The 27851-nt window shown below is 41.0% G+C and overlaps 2 protein-coding genes and 2 pseudogenes across 2 annotated transcripts; 1 reads left to right on the top strand and 3 right to left on the bottom strand.

Annotated features, from left to right (window-relative positions):
• The first annotated feature begins 5356 nt into the window (after positions 1–5356).
• Positions 5357–6370, top strand: LOC119719677 (annotated as a pseudogene).
• A 4638-nt stretch (positions 6371–11008) lies between these two features.
• On the bottom strand, positions 11009–12058 carry LOC119719676 (melanopsin-A-like). Its single transcript, XM_038189173.1, has one exon. It carries the CDS (start codon positions 12056–12058, stop codon positions 11009–11011), a length of 1050 nt encoding a protein of 349 aa, XP_038045101.1.
• Positions 12059–20708: 8650 nt separating this feature from the next.
• On the bottom strand, positions 20709–21784 carry LOC119719675 (annotated as a pseudogene).
• A 3305-nt stretch (positions 21785–25089) lies between these two features.
• On the bottom strand, positions 25090–26160 carry LOC119719674 (melanopsin-like). Its single transcript, XM_038189172.1, has one exon. The coding sequence runs from the start codon at positions 26158–26160 to the stop codon at positions 25090–25092; it is 1071 nt and encodes a 356-aa protein (XP_038045100.1).
• Between the last annotated feature and the right edge of the window lie 1691 nt (positions 26161–27851).

Below are 27851 nucleotides of genomic sequence, written 5' to 3'. Positions count from 1 at the left end.
GTTTCAATCAATTCACATGATCAGCTGTAGGAAGATGACACAAGGGCGTAACCCATAGGAACAGGTACGCGGTAAAAGGCAGGACTGTTAGTTGTTTTTTGTCTCTGCATCTTAAGTTTACTGAAAAAACTGTGTTAAGCAATTGAAAAACACTTTTCTTAACACTGTCTTGCTATCAGTTACATCTTTAGAGTACTGATGAGTGGTGTTGAGCGTAACATTTAGCTTCTGTAACAGCATGTATACTATTATTGGATTGCATCACGTTGATAAGAAATATTTAGATACCTTTTTGGAATCAAAAATATTGCAGCGACGTAGCTTTCGATGTCATCGCGACATCTTCATTCAGCGTAGTGACTTAAACCACTCCGGTCACATGACCACCTTTTGGGCGATCACAAACCAGCAGGTCATCGTAGATGGCGGGCAGGTCGTATCCGGTGTCTCTGTTAAGGGATGGCTTTTGTGTCTTGATTTCGATTGCTTCGCGTATCTTCCTTTTCCAGAACTAATCCTCCCTGGTAATAACTTGGACATTTTCCAAGCTGATGGTGGTAGTGGTCTTTGATGTGTTCACCACCCGCTGTTAAAGGGGCTAACTTCAGGTTGGAATGTTCACCAACACTCCATCAGCTTGAAAAATGTCTACGTCATTACCAGGAGGACCAGTTCTGGAAAATGAAAATACGCGAAGCAATCGAAATCAGGACACAACAACCATCCCGTAACAGAGACACCGGATACGACCTGCCCGCCGTCTACGATGACCTGCTGGTTTGTGAACGCCCAAAAGGTGGTCACATGACCGAAGTGGTTTAAGTCACTACGCTGAACGAAGATGTCGCGATGACATCGAAAGCTACGTCGCTGCAATATTTTCGATTACAAAGAGGTATATTTCTTTTCTGTGTACGTGTTCTACATAACTCCGAGGACAGACGCACAAAAGGAGAACAACAGCTCCTTTCAGTCCTCGGGCCGAGCGTAGGGTCTGTTGTTCAAAGCGGTCCTCTGTAGTAGGTTTGTGTGCTTAATCCATGGGAGATTGTTATATTACAGGGACAAAGGGAAACACAAAGCATTGTCCTCGGGAGTATAGTACAACAATCGTATGTATTTAATGATAGGGTAAAACAAAAACAAAATACATTGGAAAGCGTGATCCAGAGTTTTCCAGGCCGGCGGAACTTTTTTGTTTTGACGTGCACGCCGTACCACGGAGGCTTGGCCAACTTGGCATACAGGAGCAAATTAAACAAGGTGTTTGAGATTATATAAATAAAGTTTTTTTGACGAAACATTGTCATTAATGTATCAATTGAATTTTCTCTATATAGTTTAATTGTTTCGCTTTTTAGCATAGCGTTCCTTTTTTTAGTGGCTTATTAGATGTTGTAATTCAGGTGTTTTTTTTGGTACGTGCGTTTTAGAAAAGGATCGTTTCGTGTGACTATAACATTTCGTGTGAATTGTACCACATGCCTTTGGAGGGCTTTCCATGAAATAGGACATGCATTGCCTATGGGCTGAATGTTAATTGTATCAAGCATTATAATAAAATATACGTGGCACGTCGATAGTACAACACTACTGACCTGTATCTTCAGGGTGTTCGAACCAGTTGAGCTAGCCTTACTTATGCTGGATGTTTGGGTTCATAAACCCTGCGTCAAAGCATACGAATAATAATCGTTAACATTATAGCGGTGTTTATATAGTTTCTCGTTAGGGCGAGTATTGATCGATATAGTCAAGAGAGACGCAATTATCACACAGTGACAACAGGTGCCTCAAAGCTGTATCAACATATTTATCAACGTAGCACGGTTTTATTTATAATCACGATTCCAAGTTGAAACATAATTTCAAATACGTACGTAGTATACACCCATCAATTACAATGATTTATAATGTATTGTAAAAAGGTAAAAATAATGTCCAAACAGCATAAAGACATCAAAGATGCGCAGCCATTTTGTTCTTTCACCGCATTTAAGAATGTGTTTAATTATGTTGGTTATTCTCCCAGATTTTCAATAACAAAAAACCCAAGCATCAATACATTTACGGTCACATTGAGATTTAGCACAAGTGACGTGGAAGCAGATGGCAAGTTGAGATTTTGATCTGAGGAACTCAGTCACAGATTTAAGTACGCACTCAGTAAATCTAGGCAACCAGAAATAAGATTGAGCGTATGACAAGTTAGTAGGTCGATTCTGAGTAATGTATACTATCATGTTACTAATGTGTCACTCGTAGCCGAGAATATTCATATTGATATTAACGTGATCATGTGTGTTCAGTGTATTTTTTTTGTGCCGGAATTCGTGCATGTCTGGGGCAATCGTACAGGGTGAGCCCAAAAAAGCGGAACCCCAAACCCAAAAAATATATTTCAGATGTAAAAAATATATGTAGCACCAAAATAACAATGACTGGAAAGCCAATTTCATAAGCTCCTTTTAGATGAAAAAAAAATACTTTTAAAAAAAACATTTAAACACAATGACCCTAAAACATGTCTCTTTTGATATCTCAAACTCCAAAAGCGTTTCCATTATGGGGTAGATAAAGTTCTGAAGAGTTCCTTTTGAGGTTTGTTGCACTTTTGTGTTTTGTACCCCATAAGGAACAATTCAGATGTCCACACAAATGGTGAAGCCAGTGGTTGTTCGTTATTTACCAGTTACATGGGAAACAAATCTGTCTTGAAACGTAGCTTTGGTACCCAAATTTCTCGTTGAAAAATAATAGTCGATTTAGATGGATTGATGGTGAATGTGCGTTCGAAGAGGAATGGGATTAAAATGTCCGGCTTTGTTCATTGGATTAATTCCCTTATCAGATGCTGCACTTTTCCACTGAAATTTAACTGAGAATATTCAGTTGTAGTCGGATTTACTTGTCTTTAAGCTGCCAGTCTTAAATAACTGACGCAGAAAGTCAATTTTAGTTAAATCTTCAGAAGCGATGTCTTCTACTCAGAATACAGCCCTGTTTTGATTGATTCTCAGGATTAAGGTATCCTTTCTTATCGCCCATCCCACTCATCAATTTTCCCTTGAACTTAGCCAAGTAACCGTTATTCCCTAGTTTACGCTTTTCTGGTTATGCTAAATTGTTAATTATTCAATTTGTCAATTAGTCTCTTACTTCTACATTAATTTCTTGTTCCTTGCTTCATTGACATTTAGACCGTTTCTTTTGATTCGTCTTTCATGCTCATGATGTTCTAGGTTTCCTCCATGTCCTTTGGTTGTTGTTGATTTATGATTAATGAATAAAAGACACGAATTGAAGATTAATGCAATAAACCACCCGTTAAATGTTTTATGGATTCATTTATAATATAACACGTAAAAACTGAATGGGAATATTTTTACGCGCGTGTTTACTGAAAAAAAAATAATTATGCCTTAAACAAGTGCAAAGGCGCGGTCACACTAGCTCTTTGAATGATATTTTGTGAGGAAAGTATCTGGAAAAATCAATAATGACAGTGGTCAATTATATTTAAGAGGTGTCGCGTGTTTGCCCAGCTTATGAATTAAATTGCTTTGGGGAAAGCTTGCAGCTTTGCCTTGTTAGTATTCCGCAATTAATGCGCGGCAATTCATCTCCTTATTCAGGTTGTGTGTTTGTTACTTTTAGATCGACTTTTAGCGAAGGGGTTTGCAAGAAGAGCTATGGATACAAAGGTCCCTGGTTCGAATCAACGTCGTGGCTGCTCATTTTCATATACTATTTTCTGCTCTGAATTTATCTTTTAGATAATTTTATTGTAAGGGGAAAGAGAGAACGAGAATCTAAGTGCCTTGAGCAACCCATCTACGATAAAAAAAAATCGCCGGGGAGCGACCCCCGATCTCCCCCCCCCCCTTCCTACGGGCCCGCAGGCTCTGTCGTTTTGGACGGATATTGCAGTTTTTGCGAAATGTTAAAAATGAGGTGCACCGGTATCAAACAGATCACCTTGTCAGACAAATGTCTTATGAGATTTGTTGCATTTGGATGCTTTCGAAAACTGACCTTCAACCTCGTCAAGATTTCAGAGAGATCGACGTAGATTCTGCTTTGAAGAGATGAAGTGCGACCTCAGCGGTCAACAGTCACAACGAAGCATATTGCACAAATTAATAATCAGCGTGTTTGTCTAAAGTGATCAATATTTGGTCATAATTGCCTTTTCCTTCCTCCCATCCGAACGCTCAATATCACTGCCTAAGAAGAGTCAATTTTACCTGGTTGCTAAGGCAACTTCACCGATAAATCATTGGAAGTTTTTGTGCTGTCAACATTCTGACACGCAATTCAAACACGAGGCGAGACGGCAATTAAAGTCCAACGAAACACGGCTAAGTCATTTTGAATGTATGGATAAGTATGGTGGGAAAACATGAAACAAGTGACCGCTGTTCAAAGAGGCACTGTAGTCTCGGTCGAAAGGGACCTAGTTAGTTGAGTCCTGTAGCACAGTGCGACCAGAGGTTTTTGATGATTTCTGATAACACCCTGGAAATTTAAGCGGCTGGAACTCATTTTAGGGGAACAGCAAAGCCATTTTTTCGTCTAGTGATACGGCAGAAATAGGAGCGTCCATGCGTGATATTATGGCAACCTTGAATTTCATTTGAAGTGCACTAATTGATCAGCAGACGATATCATTTAGTGGCATCCTATTGAACGTCAGCGCAGGTCGTGATTTCAGAAAGATTGGATGACTTAATTAAAAACCCGAACTGGTCGGCTGCATGTTTGCCTCAACTCGTACGTGCGCGGCCTACGGATCTGGTATATATCGCCCTTAATACGCTTCTTCAGGAACGACCGAAGTGGTTTTTAAGTGGGGCGGCCAAATGCCGTCTGTGTAATTTGTTTTTTTCTTTAACACCACGGTCACGTTTGTTGCGAAGCCAATATCGCTATAGGGTATTAGAGTTTTGTTCGTGTTTCGGAAACATTGGACGGACTTACTTGGCGATCGCTTAAGTTCCCCTGTGAATGTAATCTGGAGACCACTAGATACTTAGATCGCTCGCAAATCGTCGAGCAGCCAACCAACGGAATCTAAAGCTCTGTCTCTTCTCTGGTAGGATATTTAATTGACAGTCAGGCGTATCGCATGGTTTGCCATCTTGAGTTCTCGTCCAGATTGACTTGTTGAGTTTTCAGGTACATGTAACTGCTTTCCAGAAGCCAGTTAATTCTATATTGGACGGGTTTTATTATCTCACCACAAGACTAACTCACTACCAGGGAAACTCAATTTTTTGAAGAACCATCTGTCAAGATTAAGGGAAACTCTTATTGGTCTGTTTTCTGGATTGTTAACTGTGTCAACTAAGTCAACATGGCTGCAGATTCAACAAATTCGACAACCTTCGATAACACTGACGTATATTATAGCTACCTACAGCGCCAGATTATAGCCGGTGTCATCGGCCTCGTCTGCATACTCGGCATCGCGGGTAATACCTTGGTCATCCTAGCCGTAGCCCTATCCCGCAAACTTCGCCACACCACCAACTACTTCGTCTTGAACCTGAGCCTGGCCGACCTGCTGACGTGTCTGTTCCTGCCGATGGCTGTGGTGGCTTGCTCAACGATGTCTGGCCGCTGCCTGATTTTTTGTGCATCGCGACAGGTGCGGTCTTCGTCACCTGTCTGACGTGCAGCGTCAACTGCCTCGCTTGTGTCGCGTTTAACCGTTACATCCTCATCACCAAACCCAAAACCCTGTACCGTCGGCTGTACACGCCTCGGAGGACCATCCTCGCCATCATCTTGGTCTGGTTTGTGCCTCTCTCTGTTGTTATCATCGCAGCCAGCACCAGGTACATCAAGCTGGGATTTGACCTCAGTTCTCCTGCTGCGCCTGGGTGATCTCCGAGTCGGACCCCGGCTTCTACTTCGTGATGTTCTCCTCATGCTGCCCTCTCCAGTTCGCAGTCCTATCATGGAGTTACGGGAACATCTTCTACCACGTCCGCAAACACGCCAAAGCAGTTGCGCATATGGAGGGAACATCAGGAGAATCTGACACCACCGGAAGTAACGAAAGTCAGGCAATCCTCCGATCCAGGCAGCACCGAGAAAACAGAGCAGTAAACTCCAAATAGAAGTGACCAAGAATTTGTTCTGTGTTGTCTGCGTATTTCTGATTTGCACAGCTCCATTTGGTATAAGTCTTATTCTCGGTAAGAATGGTCTGCGTCTTTACCCAATCGGGGCTGCTTTACTTTGCTGCAACAGCTGCGTTAACCCGATCATTTATGCGGCAAAACACCCGCAATTCAGACTGGTTTTCAAGTCCATACTCCTCTGCCGATTTTCTGACATTCCAGAGAGGGTACGCTTTTGTTGATTATCTTGATATCGAGTATTTGCATTATAATTCCTTTTCTTTCCGCTGTCATTTAACCATGTACATGTATATTTCCATAATGTTGTCCGCATTTTAACTGGGATTTATGGAAAGTGGTTTCCAACAAGTTCTCTGCAGCATGATGTAGCAAAAGATTAGTTCTATTTTTATTATTGAAAAAAAAATGCAATCACATCGAAGACTAAAAGTAGTTTCTTTGGTATTATAATGCAAAGGTGGGGCCTACTATATACCTTTCCAGCAGGTTGTGTTGAGTTTTGGCACCGTTATTGAACCATGGTTTGAGTCGCTGCGGAAATCAGCGTCTGTTTTCTTCTTTTGATGTATTATAGAGACCTAATTTTCAAAACAAAGTATGTGTGAATATAGCTTCATTATGATAGTTACACTTCTTTATTGCATTGTTTTGTAACATTTGTTATATCATGGCCACGTGTCCAGTCTGCAAAAATAACTGAATACTTCATATACACTGCGTTTCTTATAAATGAACCTCATATACACTGCACCGCATATAAAATGCGCGCGAGTGCACGCCTCTGTAGGGCTTGCCCACGCACTCGCGACAGAGAACTGCAACAGGTCAGTCTAATGTCTGGTATGAACGCTTGCAGTTTATATCAAAGGTTACACCGCAGTGGTTTAATTTATTCTTGCACATAATTTTTTTGACTTAATGGCACGATATTATTAAAAAACATTTGTTAACTGCTGTGATGTGGGACATGTCGTTTTTTAACCCCCGCGCTGTAAAAACGGCATATTTCCATCAGCAGTCAATGGGTGGTTAAATGTTATCCCACATGACACAGTACAGGGTGAGTAAAAAAAAAAGCGATACCCAAATGTCGGGACTTCTGTTTTAGTGAAGTTCTGCATGTAGCACTTCCAACATCTAGGATATAGAAGCCCAATTCATAAGCCTTCTTTTAGTACAAGAATCATTCAAATCACTCATGTACTTTTGACGTTACGGAATTTTAAACTCAACCACCATTTTAAAGTTCTGTCCACGGATCACAATTACGGTGTGCGTTCTTTCAGCAAAACGAAACAATTCACACACATCCCTATGTGATTTGTATTTCGGTTTTGCTGAAAGCACACTCACCTTCTGTTGATCCGTGGACAGAACTGTAAAACGATGGTTGTGTTTAAAATTACGTACCTTCAAAAGTACAAGAGTGATTTGAATGATTCTTGTACTAAATTAAAGCTTATGAATTGGGCTTTCATATCCTAGATTTAGGAAGTGCAACATGCAGAACTTCACTAAAACAATGGTCCCGACATTTGGGTTTCGTGTTTTTTTACTCACCCTGTATAGGTCTAGTATGCATTCGTTTGATAACATAAATTGTTAGTAGGACGCGCGAGAAAACAATGAATGCCAGAGCTCGACTGTTGAGGGAGCTGCAAAACATAAACGTGCACAAACACGTAATACAAAAAAAACCCTGCATAACCATTGGGTGTAATGCAAATGATTTATGACAGAATGACATGACTTGAACAAAAGGTGGCGCAATGCTTCCAGCGATATGGCTAGTCTTTTGTACCGTGAGTGTAGAATTATTACGTGGGAGTAAAGATGGCGCCATCTATAGTATTTCCGCAATATCGGAGTACTTTGTATAGGGAGGGTGATGCTATGCAAATGGGTATTGTCATGGAAACCGTAGAAAACTCCTCATTATTGTTACCTATTGTTGAAAATGTCCTTCTGAAAGATCAAACCGATATTTCATGCTGGAATAATTTATGAGCATCGATATAAACGATTAACCGTTGAGCCAACTCGCTCCATGTTATGGCTGTATCATCCGATGCATGATATGAATAATGAAGGACGTTGAATCATTTACTAAACGCAGAAAATAAAAAATATATATAAAAAGTAAAATTTATCGTGTTTTTTTTCAGAGCCACAGCTCATCAACATTTGTCGATTGTATGCCCTCAAATAAATCAGCCTGGATTCGCAACTTGTATACTTTAAGGATTCATTTGAAGATTCTATTAAATAGATCCCAGATTTATTACTTTTTTCAGCTTTGCTAAAAATGTTTGTTTTGTACGACAATTTCTCCCTAAGGCCCAAGCGTATTTATGTAAGGAGAAATAAGCAAGAGTATAATAGCTTAACCTAAATACCACAAGCACAGTTCAGTTCTAGTTAGTATAATTTTGCATTGACAACAGTGGGTTGTGCATTCAAAGAAACAGATGGCTCCTTAGTGTTTGTAATTCAACGTGTATATTTGTTTTAAATACAACTATTTAAACAATGCAGATTATCCTTTACATGATATTACTACAAATTTAACAATTTAGCAAAACGTTAACAAAGTCTAAATTGGATATACAATCACACTTGCTATCAGAACCTAAATTTGCAAAAAAAGTAAATGTTTTCCTGGCAAAAACAGGCTTCCAGCCAATTTGTCATGTTATGAACATTGCTTAAACAAATGAGTTTGCCGAACAATTTTTGCAGTGAATTATTTTGAAACTCAACTGCTCACTGACTTGTTTTCCAGCGCTTGGTGTCACGGCTGCAATACTAACTCCTACATTCTCATAAAATTGTCCGTACAGTTTTACAAACTCAAAAAAAATGCGCATTCAGCTTTTGTAAATTTATGCACTTTGAAAAACGTCAAAATCGTTGAACTGTCAGGTGACAAAAAAAAGGACGAAACGCATTACCTAGGATGCTTTAAGAATGCGCATTAACACATTTAATGCGACGTCATGTGACAGGATAGAATCATCATGACATCACTTCATTTGTTTGTCTATGTACATACCGAGTACCGTCCGAATCGGGCATATAGTCATGCAGGAATCGGCCTTTGTATAATTCACATTAACGTACGTCAATAACAAATGATGAAGTCATCAAAACATCACTTCAATTTTTAATTTTTGACACGTCATGCAGAAATCGGCCTTTGTATATTTCACATTTAACGTACGTCAAATAACAAATGATGAAGTCATTAAGACATCACTTCAATTTTTAATTTCTGACGCGTCCCTGTCTGTGTGCAGTTTAAACCGAATTGGAACATTAGTTCTTTAGAAATAATCTACTTTAATGTCACATCACTTGACGTGATGACGTAATCATTGCTTAACTTCAATTTCTATCTATAACACGACTACGTCTATGTACATACCAAGTTTCAACCCAGCCAGACATGTGGGTTCTTTGTTAGATATAGGACTTTTAAATGTATACCCATAAGATGTCGTCACATGACTCGTGATGACGTCGTCATGACGTCTATCTATGCGGACCGTCTATTTACTGGGGTCTTTTCTTGTGGTAAGGTTGATGAACATCTAAACCAAAGTTAAATTTTAATGCCAGAAACATTTTGAACAAAGTCTGTGGGATATGTATAGAGCAAAAAGAAATAGAAGATGAAAGAAAATCAGAACCAAAAAAAGCTCTTCTGCTACTTGCGGAAAAACCAAAAAAAAGTTGATGGATACCAGGAATAACGAATTCTTGTGTGCGCGACAGACTATTTACAAGTTTTTTTTTTACCACAAGACTTCCAGTATACTAAACAGGGTGAGAAAAAAAGAAAGGGGCCGAATTGGAAAAAAATGTTAAAAGAATATGTGACTCGCTCCATTTCATAAAGATAGCATAGGAATAAAGTACATGTTATTGACTAGTAACTGTGAAATTGATGTAATTTGCGTACTCTATTCCCATGTTATATTTATCTTTATAAACAAAGATCACACAATTCAGCTGTCCACCACTGATCCCTTACCGATGAATACATGTACCCATTAAATGCAGTGAAACATGGACGATTTCCCACCCCCAAGAATAAAAGAAAACTTGCAAGGGAAAACAGACAAATCTGGCACCAAAATTTCAGGGGGGGGGGGGAAGGTTCACCTGTTCCTCATATTCAAAATATGATTTTCGTTTTTGAACATGCGTAACTTTTAAAACCATTAATCATTTTCAGTATTCCTTTTGTTCCCGATAACTGAAGGTACGTGCTCTTTTAAGACATGCTTCGTTGGTGTTTTAAATTTGATTGTTTTTGAGAAACAGAAAATGAATCCATGTCATTTTCTTCTTGACTCACCCTGCAGTGCTGCGGTCACCTTTAAGGCATACAGTAACGTTATTTTACATTTTTAACAATGTGTAAGCATAGAACAACAACAAGTACTTTGAATCTAGCTTTATTTACATTTACTCACCCCTAGTCTGAGTATCACCCGTTGTCGAACGGAGCCCCCTCTTATATATGTAAGCATCCGAATTTTACGATCCCTCGCGCCAGCCAATTGGAGTCGACATGACATTATTTTATTTTAAAATCTGGACTGAGCTGTTGATTGGTCAATTTGGATGCCATGTTTTTGTGATACAACAACGGGCATAGAGATCTTATTAACCCCGACGTTGTCTTTCAATACGGGTTACCGAAGGCCCGATATATAGAAGGCGCCCGTTGAATGGGCAGAATCTCGAGCTCAAGACGCAGTCTAGCTGCATAATTAATTGCCGAATCTGCTCACATATCATATAACCGTGCTGTGCAAGGGGATACTTTTTAGACTAGGCCCCACATACATAAGTCACATTCTGTTTTCTTCGTATTCAGGGCATTCCCGGTTGGAAGAGGTGCTGATGGTGTAAACTGTACTGGCTCTCAGACTTGGATCATTTTGAGGGATTGGCCGAAACCTTATCAGGTGCCTGATAACAACTTTGAAGACTGGGTGCGAGGTTGCGTAAATTATGGGGTTGATGCTGCTGTTGCTGTACAAAACGACGGCAAACCAGGGCACGAGCTTGTAGGTTGATTCCGAAGAGAGCATTAGTGAAACGGCTGCTGGCGTGAAGCAAAGAAGGAAGGCCAAAACGACGTAAAGCAAGTTCTTGGTGACGTTAAGTTGTCTCCTAGAGATTCGTTTTCTCGTCGCTCTGTTTCTTCCTGTGGCTGCCATCGTCTCTTGTGACGTCTTACGGACGTAGCAGAAAATGAAAATGTAACAGATAGTAATAGTAATTAGTTGTGTAAGGTAGTAGATTCCTGCGGTTAACAGACGATGGGTTCTGGTGTACGGATTTGATCGGACCCAAGTGCAGGATTTGGACAGCTTTTCGTAGCCCATTTCACCAAAGTCTGTCAGGACAGGCGTCAGGGCGCAGCCGAGCGGTATAGCCCAGGAGAAGATGACCATCAGGGCGAGCTTGCGGGCGGTGTAGATGCGACGGGTGGTGAAGCGAGACTTGGTGATGGCCACCCAACGGTTGATTGCGATCAGAGCTAGGTTGTTCATGCTGCATCCGATTGTGACCAATATGACGAAGGCAGCAGCAGTACACACCCATGGTGCCCGCGGTATTAGCCACTCGTCCCCTCCCAGGACCGCAACAGCCTGCCAGGGCAGAAAGAGGCAGGTCAGTACGTCAGCGACGGCCAAATTGACGACGAAGACGTTTGTTACCGTCTGGAGTTTCTTGGATAAACCAACGGCGATGATGACTAAGCTGTTACCAACTGTGCCAAGAATGAACACAGTGATTACAATTGCCACAAAAATCTGTCTCTCGTAGAAATGTTCAAAGACCAGAATTTCTGGTTCACCCTCAACCACTGGACTTGACGTTGTATTATTCATTTTAGTGTGACAGTTATCACAATGTCAAAAAGAATCCTTCTGAATAGTCATTGGGTTGCAAGTTCAATAGAGTTGTCGTTATGACACCATTCTCTGTCTCCGGTATCACTAACCAGCAGCGTGCAGTTCTGTGTACTGTACCGTATAGCGCAGTTTTCTCACATCACGATTCAAAAGCAATTATGGTAATGATGGTCATAATGGTATGACTTCAAACCGGGTCCAAATGAACATGATTCATACGCACTTTGTTGATGTGAGCCCTGTATAGCATTAATACCGTGAACTGTCAACTTTCTTGGTGACGTCAGGTTGTCTCTTTGATGTAACCGTTGATGTGTTTCCTTGTGTAGCGGCCATCGTCTTTTGTGACGTCTTATGGACGTAGCAGAAAATGGAAATGTATTTGATACGGATAGTTATTAGTTGTGGTGGGTTGTAGATTTTTGCTGTTAACAGACGGTGGTTTAATTGGCCCATCGGCATTTGCAAGTTAGCCACGCCCCTTAGACAACCCTATGGAGTTTTGTACGTTAACTTTTGTTTGTATCAGATTTTACGCGTTCCGCGTCCAATTGTCTATCATGTAATTGGACAATATTTCACAAGCTGCGTTGACGCGATTCTACCGCGATAGATTAGTTTTATTCTCCTTACTTTACGTTGTGGGATGGTCTGTTTAGGCCTGCACTTATGGTATTACAAATGATGGTCCACGCCAGTTTGTGTTCTAGTTTAATACATTTTTGTGCTATGATTGTGTTATCGTCGGACCCTTTGCCATTACACACCATCCTCTCAAGCTTGATGGAACATACAATTAGTTTAATTTCTTTTATAAAAAACAGAAAAAAAAACAGTTACATGGGATCGCGGAGAAAGTAGCTCTTTTCAGATTATAATTTAATAGCTGCGTATTTTTAAACCTTTCCTAATTGCCGCCACTTGTCATTTGACTCACCCTGCAGTGCTGCGGTCACCTTTAAGGCATACAGTAACTAGTAGGGGGGCCAATGTGCAGATTTGGGTTCCCGTCGAAATTTCATGTTAATTTTTGGCAACCATTATAAATGTAATCTTATGAGTCCTGAGAACAAGAAAATTGATGTTGCCATTTTTTCCATTGACCTTTAGTGACCTTGACCTGAGGTCAAAGTTCATGGGTCATTTTCACCTAAAATTTGCCTTTCGGAAGGGTTTGCAAAGATTTCCCAGGCAATTGAGCACATATTGTATTTGGTTGAGAGTTTCTCCATAATAATAAATGTTATTATTAATGTATTTATGGGTTTTCCTGAAGAAAACATGGGAAAATGTCACTTTTGCCCGAAAAGGGCTGGGTTGTTTTGACCATCTCACGCAGATTCCACCCGTCGCATCTACACCGCCCGTAAGCTCACTCTGATGGTCATCTTCTCCTGGGCTATACCGCTCGTTTGCGCCCTGACGCCTGTCCTGACAGACTTTGGTGATATGGGCTACGAAAAGCTGTTCAAATCCTGCACTTGGGTCCGATCAAATCCGTACACCAGAACCCATCGTATGTTAACTGCAGGAATCTACTACCTTACACAACTAATTACTATTACTATCTGTTACATTTCCATTTTCTGCTACGTCCGTAAGACGTCACAAGAGACGATGGCAGCCACAGGAAGAATCAGAGCAACGAGAAAACGAATCTCTAGGAGACAACTTAACGTCACCAAGAACTTGCTTCACGTCGTTTTGGCATTTCTTCTTTGCTTCACGCCAGCAGCCGTTTCACTAATGCTCTCTTCGGAATCCACCTACAAGCTCGTGCCCTGGTTTGCCGTCGTTTTGTACAGCAACAGCAGCGTCAATCCCATAATTTACGCAACCTCGCACCCAGACTTCAAAGTTGTTATCAGGCACCTGATAAGGTTTCGGCCAATCCCTCAAAGTGATCCAAGTCTGAGAGCCAGGACAGTTTACACCATCAGCACCTCTTCCAACCGGGAATGCCCTGAATACGAAGAAGACAGAATGTGACTTATGCATGTGGGGCCTAGTCTAAAGAGTATCCCCTTGCACAGCACGGTTATATGATATGTGAGCAGATTCGGCAATTAATTATGCAGCTAGACTGCGTCTTAAGCTCGAGATTCTGCCCATTTAACGGGCGCCTTCTATATATCGGGCCTTCAGTAACCCGTATTGAAAGCCAATGTCGGGGTTAATAAGATCTCTATGCCAGTTGTTGTATCACAAAAACATGGCATCCAAATTGACCAATCAACAGCTTAGTCCAGATTTAAAAAAATAATGTCATGTCGACTCCAATTATCAGCTAGCGCGAGGGATCGTACAGTTCTGACGCTTACATATATAAGAGGGGGCTCCGTTGGACTACGTGTGATACTCAGAATAGGGGCGAGTAAATGTAAATAAAGCTAGATTCAAAGTACTTGTTATTTTTCTATGCTGACACATTGATAAAAATGTAAAATAACGTTTAGTGGGGGGCCAATGTACTTCCGTTGGCATGTCATGTTAATTTATGGCAACCATTATAAATGTAATCTTATGAGTCCTGAGAACAAGAAAATTGATGTTGCCATTTTTTCCATTGACCTTTAGTGACCTTGACCTGAGGTCAAAGTTCATGGGTCATTTTCACCTAAAATTTGCCTTTCGGAAGGGTTTGCGAAGATTTTCGAGGCAAGTGAGCACATATTGTATTTGGTTGAGAGTTTCTCCATAATAATAAATGTTATTATTAATGTATTTATGGGTTTTCCTGAAGAAAACATGGGAAAATGTCACTTTTGCCCGAAAAGGGCTGGGTTGTTTTGACCATCTTACGCAGATTCCGGCCCCCCCCCCCCCCCATGACCTCGGCCATCGAGTGACGAAAAATTATGAAACTTGGTACATGCATAGAACAACATAACATGAACAAACCCAAGAAATTTCATGACTATGGGTTAAAGGGTTTTGGAATTACGGCTAATTAATTATTCATAAGCACGTATGGTAATTCAATTGTGTACACTACGTATATGGGGAAATTCAGTTTTGACGGAGGGTAGCGCCAAAAATATTTCGCTGCGCGGCAACCTGTGGTTCGAATTTTGTTTTTGGTATCAAAAGATGTGCAAGACTCGAGGCTAAAAAGTCAGGACAGCTCAGGCCGTGAAATAAATAATTTTTTTAAAGAGTATCGCGGAAAAAGTTGAAAGAGGGAAAATCCGCCCCCCCCCTTTTAGGGCCTAAATATGACCAACCCTTTAGTGCCTGGCATCTAAATATGAAATGTTGTAAAGTGTCCTCTGCAGTACCACACTCACACAGGGTTTTGTCGGTTGAGGAAAATCCCCACTTCTTTTGGTGCGAGCCACTCCAGAGCGGAGGTGATTTAAGCACCTCCAGGTCTTCCATCCTGCATTGGATCCTGCAGGTAAGGCTTCTGCAGGCTTGATTGGCATCTCATGTAGTGGGGAGACGCCACCAGTCTGGTCAACCCAGGAGGCACACACTTGGGTCTTAATAGCAGGGTTGATCGCTTTCAGGTGACTCACAGTGAAGCACTGCTGTGACTGGTCAAGAACATCGGTCAACGTCTTCCCTTGGGGGACCGTTCCTTTGAAGACGTACTCTACTCTGCCTTTGAATACTACAAAGAAACGATGGTTCTTCAATAGAACACCAATAAACTGGATAAGGGTCAGGTCTGCTGTCATGTCCAGGATCTTCTGAAGGAGTCAGCAACGGTTAACACTGTCAAAAGCAGCTGTAAGATCAACAAAGACAGCGCCGGTGATATATTTTTTTCTGATGGAAGCAGTCCTTAATGTACTGAGTGAGGTTTAGAAGCTGTCCCGTTGTAGATTTGCCGGGACGGAAGCCTGCCTGCCTGTTCCTGTATCAGTTGTTTCTCAATGAAGAGGCAAGAAGGTTGAGGAGGAAATATTCCAGCAACTTGAATGTGTGACTTTGGGACGATAAGTTTTGACATGCATTGGGTCTTTTCCGGGTTTTAGGAGGGCGATGACCTCCGACTTTTGCCACACTTTAGGTATTGTTTGTGTGGCGAGGCAGGTGTTGATGAGCTGGAGTAACCAATTTGAGGCGTTTGGTCCAAGATGTTTCAGTTCTTTGGTGAAAATGTTATCCAGTTTGGTTGATTTCCTGTTCTTTATTTATGCCAGTCGCAAGTTCATTAGCAGAGAAGGATTTGATGAAGCCAATAAGGTCGATGGCGGGGTCTTTCTGGCGGAGCTTGGCTTTCGGTCGCTTATCAGGAGAACGTGGCACTTTACCATTTAAATAGCAGTTGTTGTGGGCTATTTGGTTGGCGGTGATGTTACAATGCTGTTCACTTGGCTGAGCTTTTTTTTAATATTATACTCCAGGCTTGGAGGCCATATTGGCTTCTTGGCCATATTGGTGGTTACCACAAGGGTTTGCCACAAGCTTTGAAGCTGTTCTGATATGGCTGTTTATTAATCCCCAGATGAGATGGTATCGACAGCAAGAGAGTCGTTTTCATACATGCGTCTCTATTTCCTGTAAAGTTCAGCACTACGGGATGCTGCTAGGCCTGGGATGTAATCAGTGCGGCAGCCCGTAGGGATGTTCTTGCACCACCACATCAACAAACCGGTGTCATAGTATTCAGGGGTTGGATCAATGTCAGCTAGATGGTGTTTGAGCTCATTGGTGAAGCCTTCACAGTTGGCCTTACTAAGTTGAAACAGCGGTGGAATGGAATTGTTGCAAAGAGACAGCAGCAGTCACTTTGATTCCAATAGGGCGATGTCGAGTCTTTGGAATGGGGTCAAGGACCATCTTGTTGCTAAGTGAGGCGATGTTGTGGCTCACAAGGGCTAGAGCAGGGTTGAAACTTTATCTCCAGCCGCCACTATGGAAAAACTTTGACAGTTTCGCATTGTGCATGCATGCAACTGTAAACTCAACAAAAAAGAGGAAATTCCTAAATTCAGAAGACTTTGTACAGTGATTTTAAATTTTGAATGGCAGAAATGAGAATGAAAAAAGAGGAAATCAGCTGATCCGAGGAAAAGTTGCATGCCTGATTGTGAATAAGGCTCAGTTGACTTGCTTCGGCCAGCGATTCAAAAGCGTCGACGTCTGTGCTGGAATGATAGCCAATGATGCTGCTGTGGCTATTAAATCGCCGATAATTATGCGTGGCTTGGGCTGTTTTGTGGATTGTGGCGGTGGCATTAGGATGGAAGACCTGGAGGTGCTTAAATCACCTCCGCTCTGGAGTGGCTCGCACCAAAAGCACCATGAAGAAGTGGGGATTTTCCTCAACCGACAAACACCCTGTGTGAATGCGGTACTGCAGAGGACACTTTACAACATTTCATATTAAGATGCCAGGCCCTAAAGGGTTGGTCATATTTTGGCCCTAAAAGGGGGCAGATTTCCCCCCCCCCCCTTCAACTTTTTCCGCAATACTCTTGAAAAGTTATTTATTTCGCGGCCTGAGCTGTCCTGACTTTTTAGCCTCGAGTCTTGCACATCTTTTGATACCAAAAACATAAAATTCGAAACACAGGTTGCCGCGCAGCGAAATATTTTCGGCGCTACCCTCCGTCAAAACTGAATTTCCCCATATACGTAGTGTACACATTTGAATTACCATATGTGCTTATGAATAATTAATTGGCCGTAATTCCAAAACCCTTTACCCATAGTCATGAAATTTCTTGGGTTTGTTCATGTTAAGTTGTTCTATGCATGTACCAAGTTTCATAATTTTTCGTCACTCGATGGCCGAGGTCATGGGGGGGGGCGGAATCTGCGTGAGATGGTCAAAACAACCCGGCCCTTTTCGGGCAAAAGTGACATTTTCCCATGTTTTCTTCAGGAAAACCCATAAATACATTAATAATAAAATTTATTATAACGGAGAAACTCTCAACCAAATACAATGTGTGCTCACTTGCCTGGAAAATCTTCGCAAACCCTTCCGAAAGGCAAATTTTAGGTGAAAATGACCCATGAACTTTGACCTCAGGTCAAGGTCACTAAAGGTCAATGGAAAAAATGGCAACATCAATTTTCTTGTTCTCAGGACTCATAAGATTACATTTATAATGGTTGCCATAAATTCACATGACATGCCAACGGAAGTACATTGGCCCCCCCACTAGCAGGTGAAAGTTGCGTTTTTTACATATTGCTGATACTTGATCGCTCATGGATAGATGGCAGTCGAGGATTACACCTAGATTTCTGCACTTGGAGGATGACTGAATTACAGTTTCACCAATGACGATGCGGTAATACTGTGAGTAATCGTTTTGGCTGACAAAGTGTGCAATTGAGAGTTTTTTGTGGGGTATGCCTGAGATCAAAATCACTTGTGAAATGCGATCAAAACCTCGGTTTGCTCCATAATTATACTCCCCCGATCAGTCGGCACTATTTTGGAGCTATACGGCACTATTTTGGAGCTATTTTACGGCGGGAAAAAAGACTGTTAATAGTGATAGTAGAAACATTTATTCAATGTTGCCATTTCCACACAATAAAATGTTACAATGCCGTGTAAACATTATTATACAGAATAAAATGCAATGAATTATGTAATTGTGTATTTACGCTTACTTGAACAGAATGCTTGTAAAATGAGGATTTTGTTTTAAAATTAATATTTAATTATGGTTTTCCCAGTTACTTCAACAATTGTATAATATAGCATTCCTTGGAAAGATACTTTAATTTCGTTCCAGAACGTCGTTGGGCTCCATTGTTTATTCCGAATTCGAATGTAATTCCTATTATGTCTCCAGTGTAATTCGCAAATATAATATAAAGCATTCAGATTCGTCCACGTTTCGGGAAATTCGTCTAATGTGGAGATAGGTGTTGAATTAAAAAAACATGCTTTATTATTTTTTTAATTTGTTATTCGTAGTTTCGTTTTCTTTCGTTTCCTTTCGTACTTTCGTTTCGTTTCGTTTAGGTATATGTTCTGATACCTTTATATTTGCGGGCCGCGTTCCTGTACTTCTGTCAGAAGTCAGCACAGTTAATCAAAAGACATCGTCGGCAATGTTTTTTTTTAGTTTTTTTATTTTCGTCTTTAAATCTCTTCGTACATTTCTGTTCCTGAATATATTGTAGTAAATTTTGTAATAAATTGTGTGTAGGGCCTACCTATATTTCCTATGAATCAAGTAAAATTAATACAATAAATTAATGCAAAATTATATTGAGCATTATTTTCTCTCGCCCATTGTTGAAAGTCTCGAACGAGACGATGATGGATCCATAATTTTACCTGATTTCAGTGTTCCTTTTTTTCTCAAAGAGAGAAAATTTATTTTGTCTGACAAGTCTTGCTTTCTGGTAGTAGGCCCTACTTTCAAACCTGTGAAATCATTGGCTGTTCTTGACTAAACTAATCACTCTCGCAAAACACAGCATTGTTAATATTGTTTGTAAAAAATAATGAGGAAGTTTGAGGGGAACAAAAAACAATGACTATACCGGTACATGTTTTTGAACATTTTGAAATAGGCCTATATACCTTTTGTCCGGAACAGCAATGTGTTTACAATCTATCCAGTTCCCTTTCCCACACAGTTCCTGAATAAATTAACCTCGAAAAAAATACACTTTTTTGTAAATTTCAGTTGCCAGTAGGCACTGAGAGCTATGGGTTTTTAGTATCTGCGCAAATTCACATTTTCAAGAACTTGTATTCTAATAAACTGTTATGTTGAGAAATTGACTCCTACTTTTTTCACTTTAGTCATGAAATTTCTTGGGTTTGTTCATGTTATGTTGTTCTATGCATGTACCAAGTTTCATAATTTTTCGTCACTCGATGGCCGAGGTCGTGGGGGGGGGGCCGGAATCTGCGTGAGATGGTCAAAACACCCAGCCCTTTTCGGGCAAAAGTGACATTTTCCCATGTTTTCTTCAGGAAAACCCATAAATACATTAATAATAACATTTATTATTATGGAGAAACTCTCAACCAAATACAATATGTGCTCACTTGCCTCGAAAATCTTCGCAAACCCTTCCGAAAGGCAAATTTTAGGTGAAAATGACCCATGAACTTTGACCTCAGGTCAAGGTCACTAAAGGTCAATGGAAAAAATGGCAACATCAATTTTCTTGTTCTCAGGACTCATAAGATTACATTTATAATGGTTGCCATAAATTAACATGACATGCCAACGGAAGTACATTGGCCCCCCACTAAACGTTATTTACATTTTTATCAATGTGTCAGCATAGAAAAATAACAAGTACTTTGAATCTAGCTTTATTTACATTTACTCGCCCCTATTCTGAGTATCACACGTAGTCCAACGGAGCCCCCTCTTATATATGTAAGCGTCAGAACTGTACGATCCCTCGCGCTAGCTGATAATTGGAGTCGACATGACATTATTTTTTTTAAATCTGGACTAAGCTGTTGATTGGTCAATTTGGATGCCATGTTTTTGTGATACAACAACTGGCATAGAGATCTTATTAACCCCGACATTGGCTTTCAATACGGGTTACTGAAGGCCCGATATATAGAAGGCGCCCGTTAAATGGGCAGAATCTTGAGCTTAAGACGCAGTCTAGCTGCATAATTAATTGCCGAATCTGCTCACATATCATATAACCGTGCTGTGCAAGGGGATACTCTTTAGACTAGGCCCCACATGCATAAGTCACATTCTGTCTTCTTCGTATTCAGGGCATTCCCGGTTGGAAGGGTGCTGATGGTGTAAACTGTCCTGGCTCTCAGACTTGGATCACTTTGAGGGATTGGCCGAAACCTTATCAGGTGCCTGATAACAACTTTGAAGTCTGGGTGCGAGGTTGCGTAAATTATGGGATTGACGCTGCTGTTGCTGTACAAAACGACGGCAAACCAGGGCACGAGCTTGTAGGTGGATTCCGAAGAGAGCATTAGTGAAACGGCTGCTGGCGTGAAGCAAAGAAGAAATGCCAAAACGACGTGAAGCAAGTTCTTAGTGACGTTAAGTTGTCTCCTAGAGATTCGTTTTCTCTCGTTGCTCTGATTCTTCCTGTGGCTGCCATCGTCTCTTGTGACGTCTTACGGACGTAGCAGAAAATGGAAATGTAACAGATAGTAATAGTAATTAGTTGTGTAAGGTAGTAGATTCCTGCAGTTAACATACGATGGGTTCTGGTGTACGGATTTGATCGGACCCAAGTGCAGAATTTGAACAGCTTTTCGTAGCCCATTTCACCAAAGTCTGTCAGGACAGGCGTCAGGGCGCAAACGAGCGGTATAGCCCAGGAGAAGATGACCATCAGAGTGAGCTTACGGGCGGTGTAGATGCGACGGGTGGTGGAGCGAGACTTGGTGATGCCCACCCAACGGTTGACGGCGATCAGAGCCAGGTTGTTCATGCTGCATCCGATTGTGACCAAAATGACGAAGGCAGCAGCAGTACACACCCATGGTGCCCGCGGTATGGGCCACTCGTCCCCTCCCAGGACCGCCACAGCCTGCCAGGGCAGAAAGAGGCAGGTCAGTACGTCTGCAACGGCCAAATTGACGACGAAGACGTTTGTGACCGTCTGGAGTTTCTTGGATAAACCAACGGCGATGATGACGAAGCTGTTACCAACTGTGCCAAGGATGACAACAGTGATGACAATTGCCACAAAAATCTGTCTCTCGTAGAAATGTTCAAAGACCAGAATTTCTGGTTCACTTTCTACCACTGGACTAGACGTTGTATTATTCATTTTAGTGTGAGGAACTAAATTAACTCACAAGTAAAAGTTGACAATGTCTTTACCAAGCGACAGTTATCATAATGTCAAAAAGAATCCTTCTGAATAGTCATTGGGTTGCAAGTTCAATAGAGTTGTCGTTATGGCACCATTCTCTGTCTCCGGTATCACTAACCAGCAGCGTGCAGTTCTGTGTACTGTACCGTATAGCGCAGTTTTCTCACACCACGATTCGAAAGAATTTATGGTAAATGATGGTCATAATGGTATGACTTCAAACCGGGTCCAAATGAACATGATTCATACGCACTTTGTTGACGTGCGCCCTGTATAGCATTAATACCGTGAGCTGCCAACTTTATGTAATACAATTATTATGAAATATATACGGGTAACTTTATCTTAATAACTGGTTGACAAATATGTGAATGACCAATAGAATTTTTCATGAGAGACAATAATGGTCGTTTTGACTGATTTCAATCGAAAGTTGGCAATTGAAAAGTTGCGCGAAGCCAAGAATGAACGCCAATACGACGTACATCAATTTCTTGGTGACGTCAGGTTGTCTCTTTCATGTAACCGTTGATGTGTTTCCTTGTGTAGCGGCCATCGTCTTTGGTGACGTCTTATGGACGTAGCAGAAAATGGAAATGTATTTGATACTAATAGTTATTAGTTGTGTTGGGTTGTACATTCTTGCTGTTAACAGACGGTGGTTCAATTGGCCCATCGCCAATTGCAAGTTAGCCACGCCCCTTAGAAAACCCTATGGAGTTTTGTACGTTAACTTTTGTTTGTATCAGATGTTGCGCGTTCCGCGTCCAGTTGTCTATCATGTAATTGGACAATATTTCACAAGCTGCGTTGATGCGATTCTACCGCGATAGGTTAATTTTCTTTCTCCTTACTTTACGTTGTGGGATGGTCTGTTTAGGCCTGTACTGATGGTATTACAACTGATGGTCCACGCCAGTTTGTGTTCTAGTTTAATACATTTTTGGGCTATGTTTGTGTCATCGTCGGAGCCTTTGCCATTACACACCATCCTCTGACGCTTGATGGAACATACCATTAGTTTAAGTTCTTTTATTAAAAAAAGAAAAACAGTTACATGGGATCGCGGAGAAATTAGTTCTTTTCAGAGTATAATTTAAAAGCTGCGTATTTTTATACCTTTCCGAATCGCCGCCACTTGTCATTTGATGTGCGATAATTTAAACACAGTACATGCATACGCATTTTCCAAGCAAGCGTGAAGTATGGCTTCATTATGATAATTATATCACCTTTAAATTCCACATGACTCAGTGCAGGCTCAGTCTGTTTGTGTTGAAAAACATTTACTGTAGGGCATGCATGAAAATGATTAATAAAAGGACGGTTGAGGGCGCTACGAACAATTAATGAACTGCAGAAAACGTGACACAGCAGACTGTTAACCCGTTGGGTGTAATGCCAACGAAATGACTTGTACAATAGGTGGCGCTTTGCTACGAGCAATATCTCTAGTCTGTTGTACCGTGAGGGTAGAATTATCACGTGGGCGTATTGATCGCGGCATCTATAATTTTTCCCCGGAATATTGGATTGCATGTATTTTGTACAGGCTATGTGGTATTCTGCTAACGGATTTTGTCATGGAAACCGTACAGAACTCCTCATTATGGTTACCTTTTGTTGAACATGTCCTCCTTAAAGATCAAACCGATATCCATGCTTGAATGTATTCATGAGCTTCGGCATCAATGTTGAACCGTTCAGCAAATTCGCTCGTTCATTATTGCTATATAAGCGGATGCAGGAATAATGAAAGACGTCTATAAATCTTTTTTTTTTGTAATTCAGAGAACATATAAAACAAGAAAACTTTAAATGTGGTCTTTAGAGCGACAGCCCATCCCACCTTTTTCGGTTGTGTGACTTAGATCCGCAACGTGTATACTATCAGGATTAATTTGAAGATTATGTCATATAGATCCAAGATTTTGTTTTTCAGCTTTGTTGAAATGCTTTGTACTCTTTTGTCTCCAAGGCTTAAAAGTGTTTCTGTACGGAGAAGTGTGTATACAAGTGTGTATACATTTTGCATTGAGCACAATGGCTTCTTAACATATATTTTCCTATTTTTAAAAAAAAAGGCTCCTTAACACCACGTATGGCAACTTTGAGGTATACATTCAGAGAAACAGAGGGCTCTTTTGTTTTGTAATTCAACGTGTACTTATATTATACACACATCCAAATAAGCAATGCAGATTGTCATGTACATGATATTACTACAAATTTGTTTAACAAATTAATAAAACGTTTAAGTCTAGGCTGGATACAACATCACACTTGCATTTCAGTGACAAGATCGGGGACTACTTTAATGGACGTGCTATCAGCTGAGAAGAGATGTTCCAAGAACAAAAATATTTGCTTAAAAGTTTCATAGTATGTACATTGCTTGTTACCGATTCTCTGCTTAACACATGAGTTTACCGAGCATTACTTGCAGCGTATTTTATGAAATTGTACCAAACTGGTCATTGACCTATTTTCAGCGCTTGGTGTTACAATTGCTATATTAACTCCTACATTCTCATTATTTTTCCGCACAGTTTACAAACTCCTACAAAATGCACGGTCAGCTTTTGTAAATGTAACACACTTTGAAAAACGTCAAAATCGTTCAACTGTCGAGTGACATAAACGAGGGAAATGCACTACCCGGGAGGCATGGCAGTAATTATAAACTTCCATGAACTGATAACTTGGTAAACGATTGCTCGCTCAACTTGTCTGGACGTAAATCGTGAATGTTAATGATTGTGCCACAAATGTTAAAATTAGTGTCTGCCTTGCGAACTGTGTTGATAATTCTAAAGAATTTCAATAGAAACTAGAGGCCTGTGTGTCTGTCTGATGACAGCTCTTTTCCGCGGAGTTTCAATGATCTTATGGTTATACTTCGAAAACAGTAACACGTGCATTTATGTAAAAAAAAAATTGCAAAGGCGTATTGGAAAGAATTGTGTTGTTTGTTCCATGTGAAAATCCATTACAAATCACATGATGACGTCATTGTGTGCACGTTAGACTATTTACAAGTTGTTGTTTTACCACGATAAGGGCAGTATACTATGATGCTGCGGTTCCCTTTAAGGCATACGTAACGCTATTTGTACAATTTTGTAAATATGTGAGCATAGAAAAGTACCAAATCCTTTGATTTTAGCTTTATAAGTGCTACCCAACCATTAAATCCTGTAACACTTACGCCCCTCTAACCCCCCCCCCAAAAAAAAAACCACCAAAAGTAGGTCTATGGATTAATTACATGCTGTGGTCTTCGTTCTCTGGGCATTCCTGGTTAGTAGGGTGCTAATGGCGTATACTGCTGCCCTGGCTCTCGGACTTGGATCACTTTGGGGTATTGTCCGACATCTTCGCCGACACATCAGGTGCCCGATGACCTCTTTGAAGTCTGGGTGCGAGGTTGCGTAAATGACGGGGTTGACGCTGCTGTTGCAGTACACCATGGCGACAGCCCAAGGCGCGAATTTGTAGATCCACTCGGCATCCGTTATTGTTAGGGCAACGAAACATGGCGTAAAGCAAAGAATGAACGCCAGGACGACGTACACCAAGTTCTTGGTGACGTCAAGTTGCCTTTTAGAGATCCTCATCCTCGTCGCTAGGTTTCCTCGTGTCGCCTCCATCGTCTCGTGTGACGTCTTACGGACGTAAAAGAAAATGGAAATGTAACTGATGGTGATCGTTATCAGCTGTGTTGGGTAGTAGATTCCTGCAATAAGCATACGGTAAGTATTAGTGTACGGATTTAATCTTACCCAGGAACATAGTTTGTACAGCTTTTCGTAGCCAAGTTCACCAAAGTCCGTTAAAACCGGCGTCAGGGCACAGCCGAGCGGTATAGCCCAGGAGAAGATGACCATCAAAGCGAGTTTACGGGCGGTGTAGATGCGACGGGTGGTGAAGCGAGACTTGGTGATGCCCACCCAACGGTTGACGGCGATCAGTGCTAGGTTGTTCAGGCTGCATCCGGTTGTGAAGACAGATATGAAGGAAGCAGCAGTGCAAACCCATCTCGCCCCAGATATTGGCCAGCAGTCATCTCCTCCCAGGATCGCCACAGCCTGCCAGGGCAGGAAGAAGCAATTCAGTACGTCAGCGACGGCCAAATTGACCACAAAGACGTTGGTGGTCGTCCGGAGTTTCTTGGATGAAGCAACAGCGATGATGACTAAGCTGTTACCAACTGTGCCAAGAGTGACAACAGTGATGACAATTGCTGCAAAAATCTGTCTTTCGTAGAAAAGTTCAAAGACAAGAATTTTTGGTTCATTTTCTACCACTGGACTTGACGTTGTATTATTCATTTTAGTGTGACAGTTATCATAATGTCAAAAAGAATCCTTCTGAATAGACATTGGGTTGCAAGTTCAATAGAGTTGTCGTTATGGCACCATTCTCTGTCTTCGGTATCAATAACCAGCAGCGTGCAGTTCTGTGTACTTGTACCGTATAGCGCAGTTTTCTCACATCACGATTCAAAAGCAATTATGGTAATGATGGTCATAATGGTATGACTTCAAACCGGGTCCAAATGAACATGATTCATACGCACTTTGTTGATGTGCGCCCTATATAGCATTAATACCGTGAACTGTCAACTTAAATGTATTACAATTATTATAAAACATATACGGTTAATTTTATCTTAATAACTGGTTGACAAAATATGTGAATGACCAATAGAATTTTTCATGAGGGACAATAATGGTCATTTTGACTGATTTCAATTGAAAGTTGCAATTGAAAAGTTGCGTGAAGCCAAGAATGAACGCCAATACGACGTACATCAATTTCTTGGTGACGTCAGGTTGTCTCTTTCATGTAACCGTTGATGTGTTTCCTTGTGTAGCGGCCATCGTCTTTGTGACGTCTTATGGACGTAGCAGAAAATGGAAATTTATTGATACTAATAGTTATTAGTTGTGTTGGGTTGTGGATTTTTGCTGTTAACAGACGGTGGTTCAATTGGCCAATCGACGTTTGCGAGTTAGCCACGCCCCTTAGACAACCGTATGGAGTTGTTTTACGTTAACGTTTGTTTGTATCAGATTGTGCGCGTTCCGCGTCCAGTTGTCTATCATGTAATTGGACAATATTTCACAAGCTGCGTTGACGCGATTCTACCGCGATAATTTTCTTTTCCTTACTTTACGTTGTGGGATGGTCTGTTTAGGCCTGTACTGATGGTATTACAACTGATGGTCCACGCCAGTTTGTGTTCTAGTTTAAAACATTGTTGTGCTATGTTTGTGTCATCGTCGGAGCTTTTGCCATTACACACCATCCTCTGACGCTTGATGGAACATACCATTAGTTTAAGTTCTTTTATTAAAAAAAGAAAAAACAGTTACATGGGATCGCGGAGGAATTAGTTCTTTTCAGAGTATAATTTAAAAGCTGCGTGTTTTTATACCTTTCCGAATCGCCGCCACTTGTCATTTGATGTGCGATATTTTACACACAGTACATGCATACGCATTTTCCAAGCAAGCGTGAAGTATGGCTTCATTATGATAATTATATCACCTTTAAATTCCACATCACTCAGTGCAGGCTCAGTCTGTTTGTGTTTAAAAACATTTACTAGGGCATGCGTGAAAATGATAAATAAAAGGGCGGTTGAGGGCGCTACGAACAATTAATGAACTGCAGAAAACGTGACACAGCAGACTGTTAACCCGTTGGTGTAATGTCAACGAAATGACTTGTACAATAGGTGGCGCTTTGCTACGAGCAATATCTCTAGTCTGTTGTACCTCGAGGGTAGAATTATCACGTGGGCGTATTGATCGCGGCATCTATAATTTTTCCCCCGGAATATTGGATTGCATGTATTTTGTACAGGCTATGTGGTATTCTGCTAACGGATTTTGTCATGGAAACCGTACAAAACTCCTCATTATGGTTACCTTTATTGAACATGTCCTCATTGAAGATCAAACCGATATCCATGCTTGAATGTATTCATGAGCTTCGGCATAAATGTTGAACCGTT

This window comes from Patiria miniata, unplaced genomic scaffold (assembly GCF_015706575.1).
Source record: "Patiria miniata isolate m_02_andy unplaced genomic scaffold, ASM1570657v1 HiC_scaffold_8, whole genome shotgun sequence".
In the NCBI taxonomy this organism is placed as follows: Eukaryota; Metazoa; Echinodermata; class Asteroidea; order Valvatida; family Asterinidae; genus Patiria; species Patiria miniata.
This window is presented reverse-complemented; position numbering and strand designations above follow the sequence as displayed.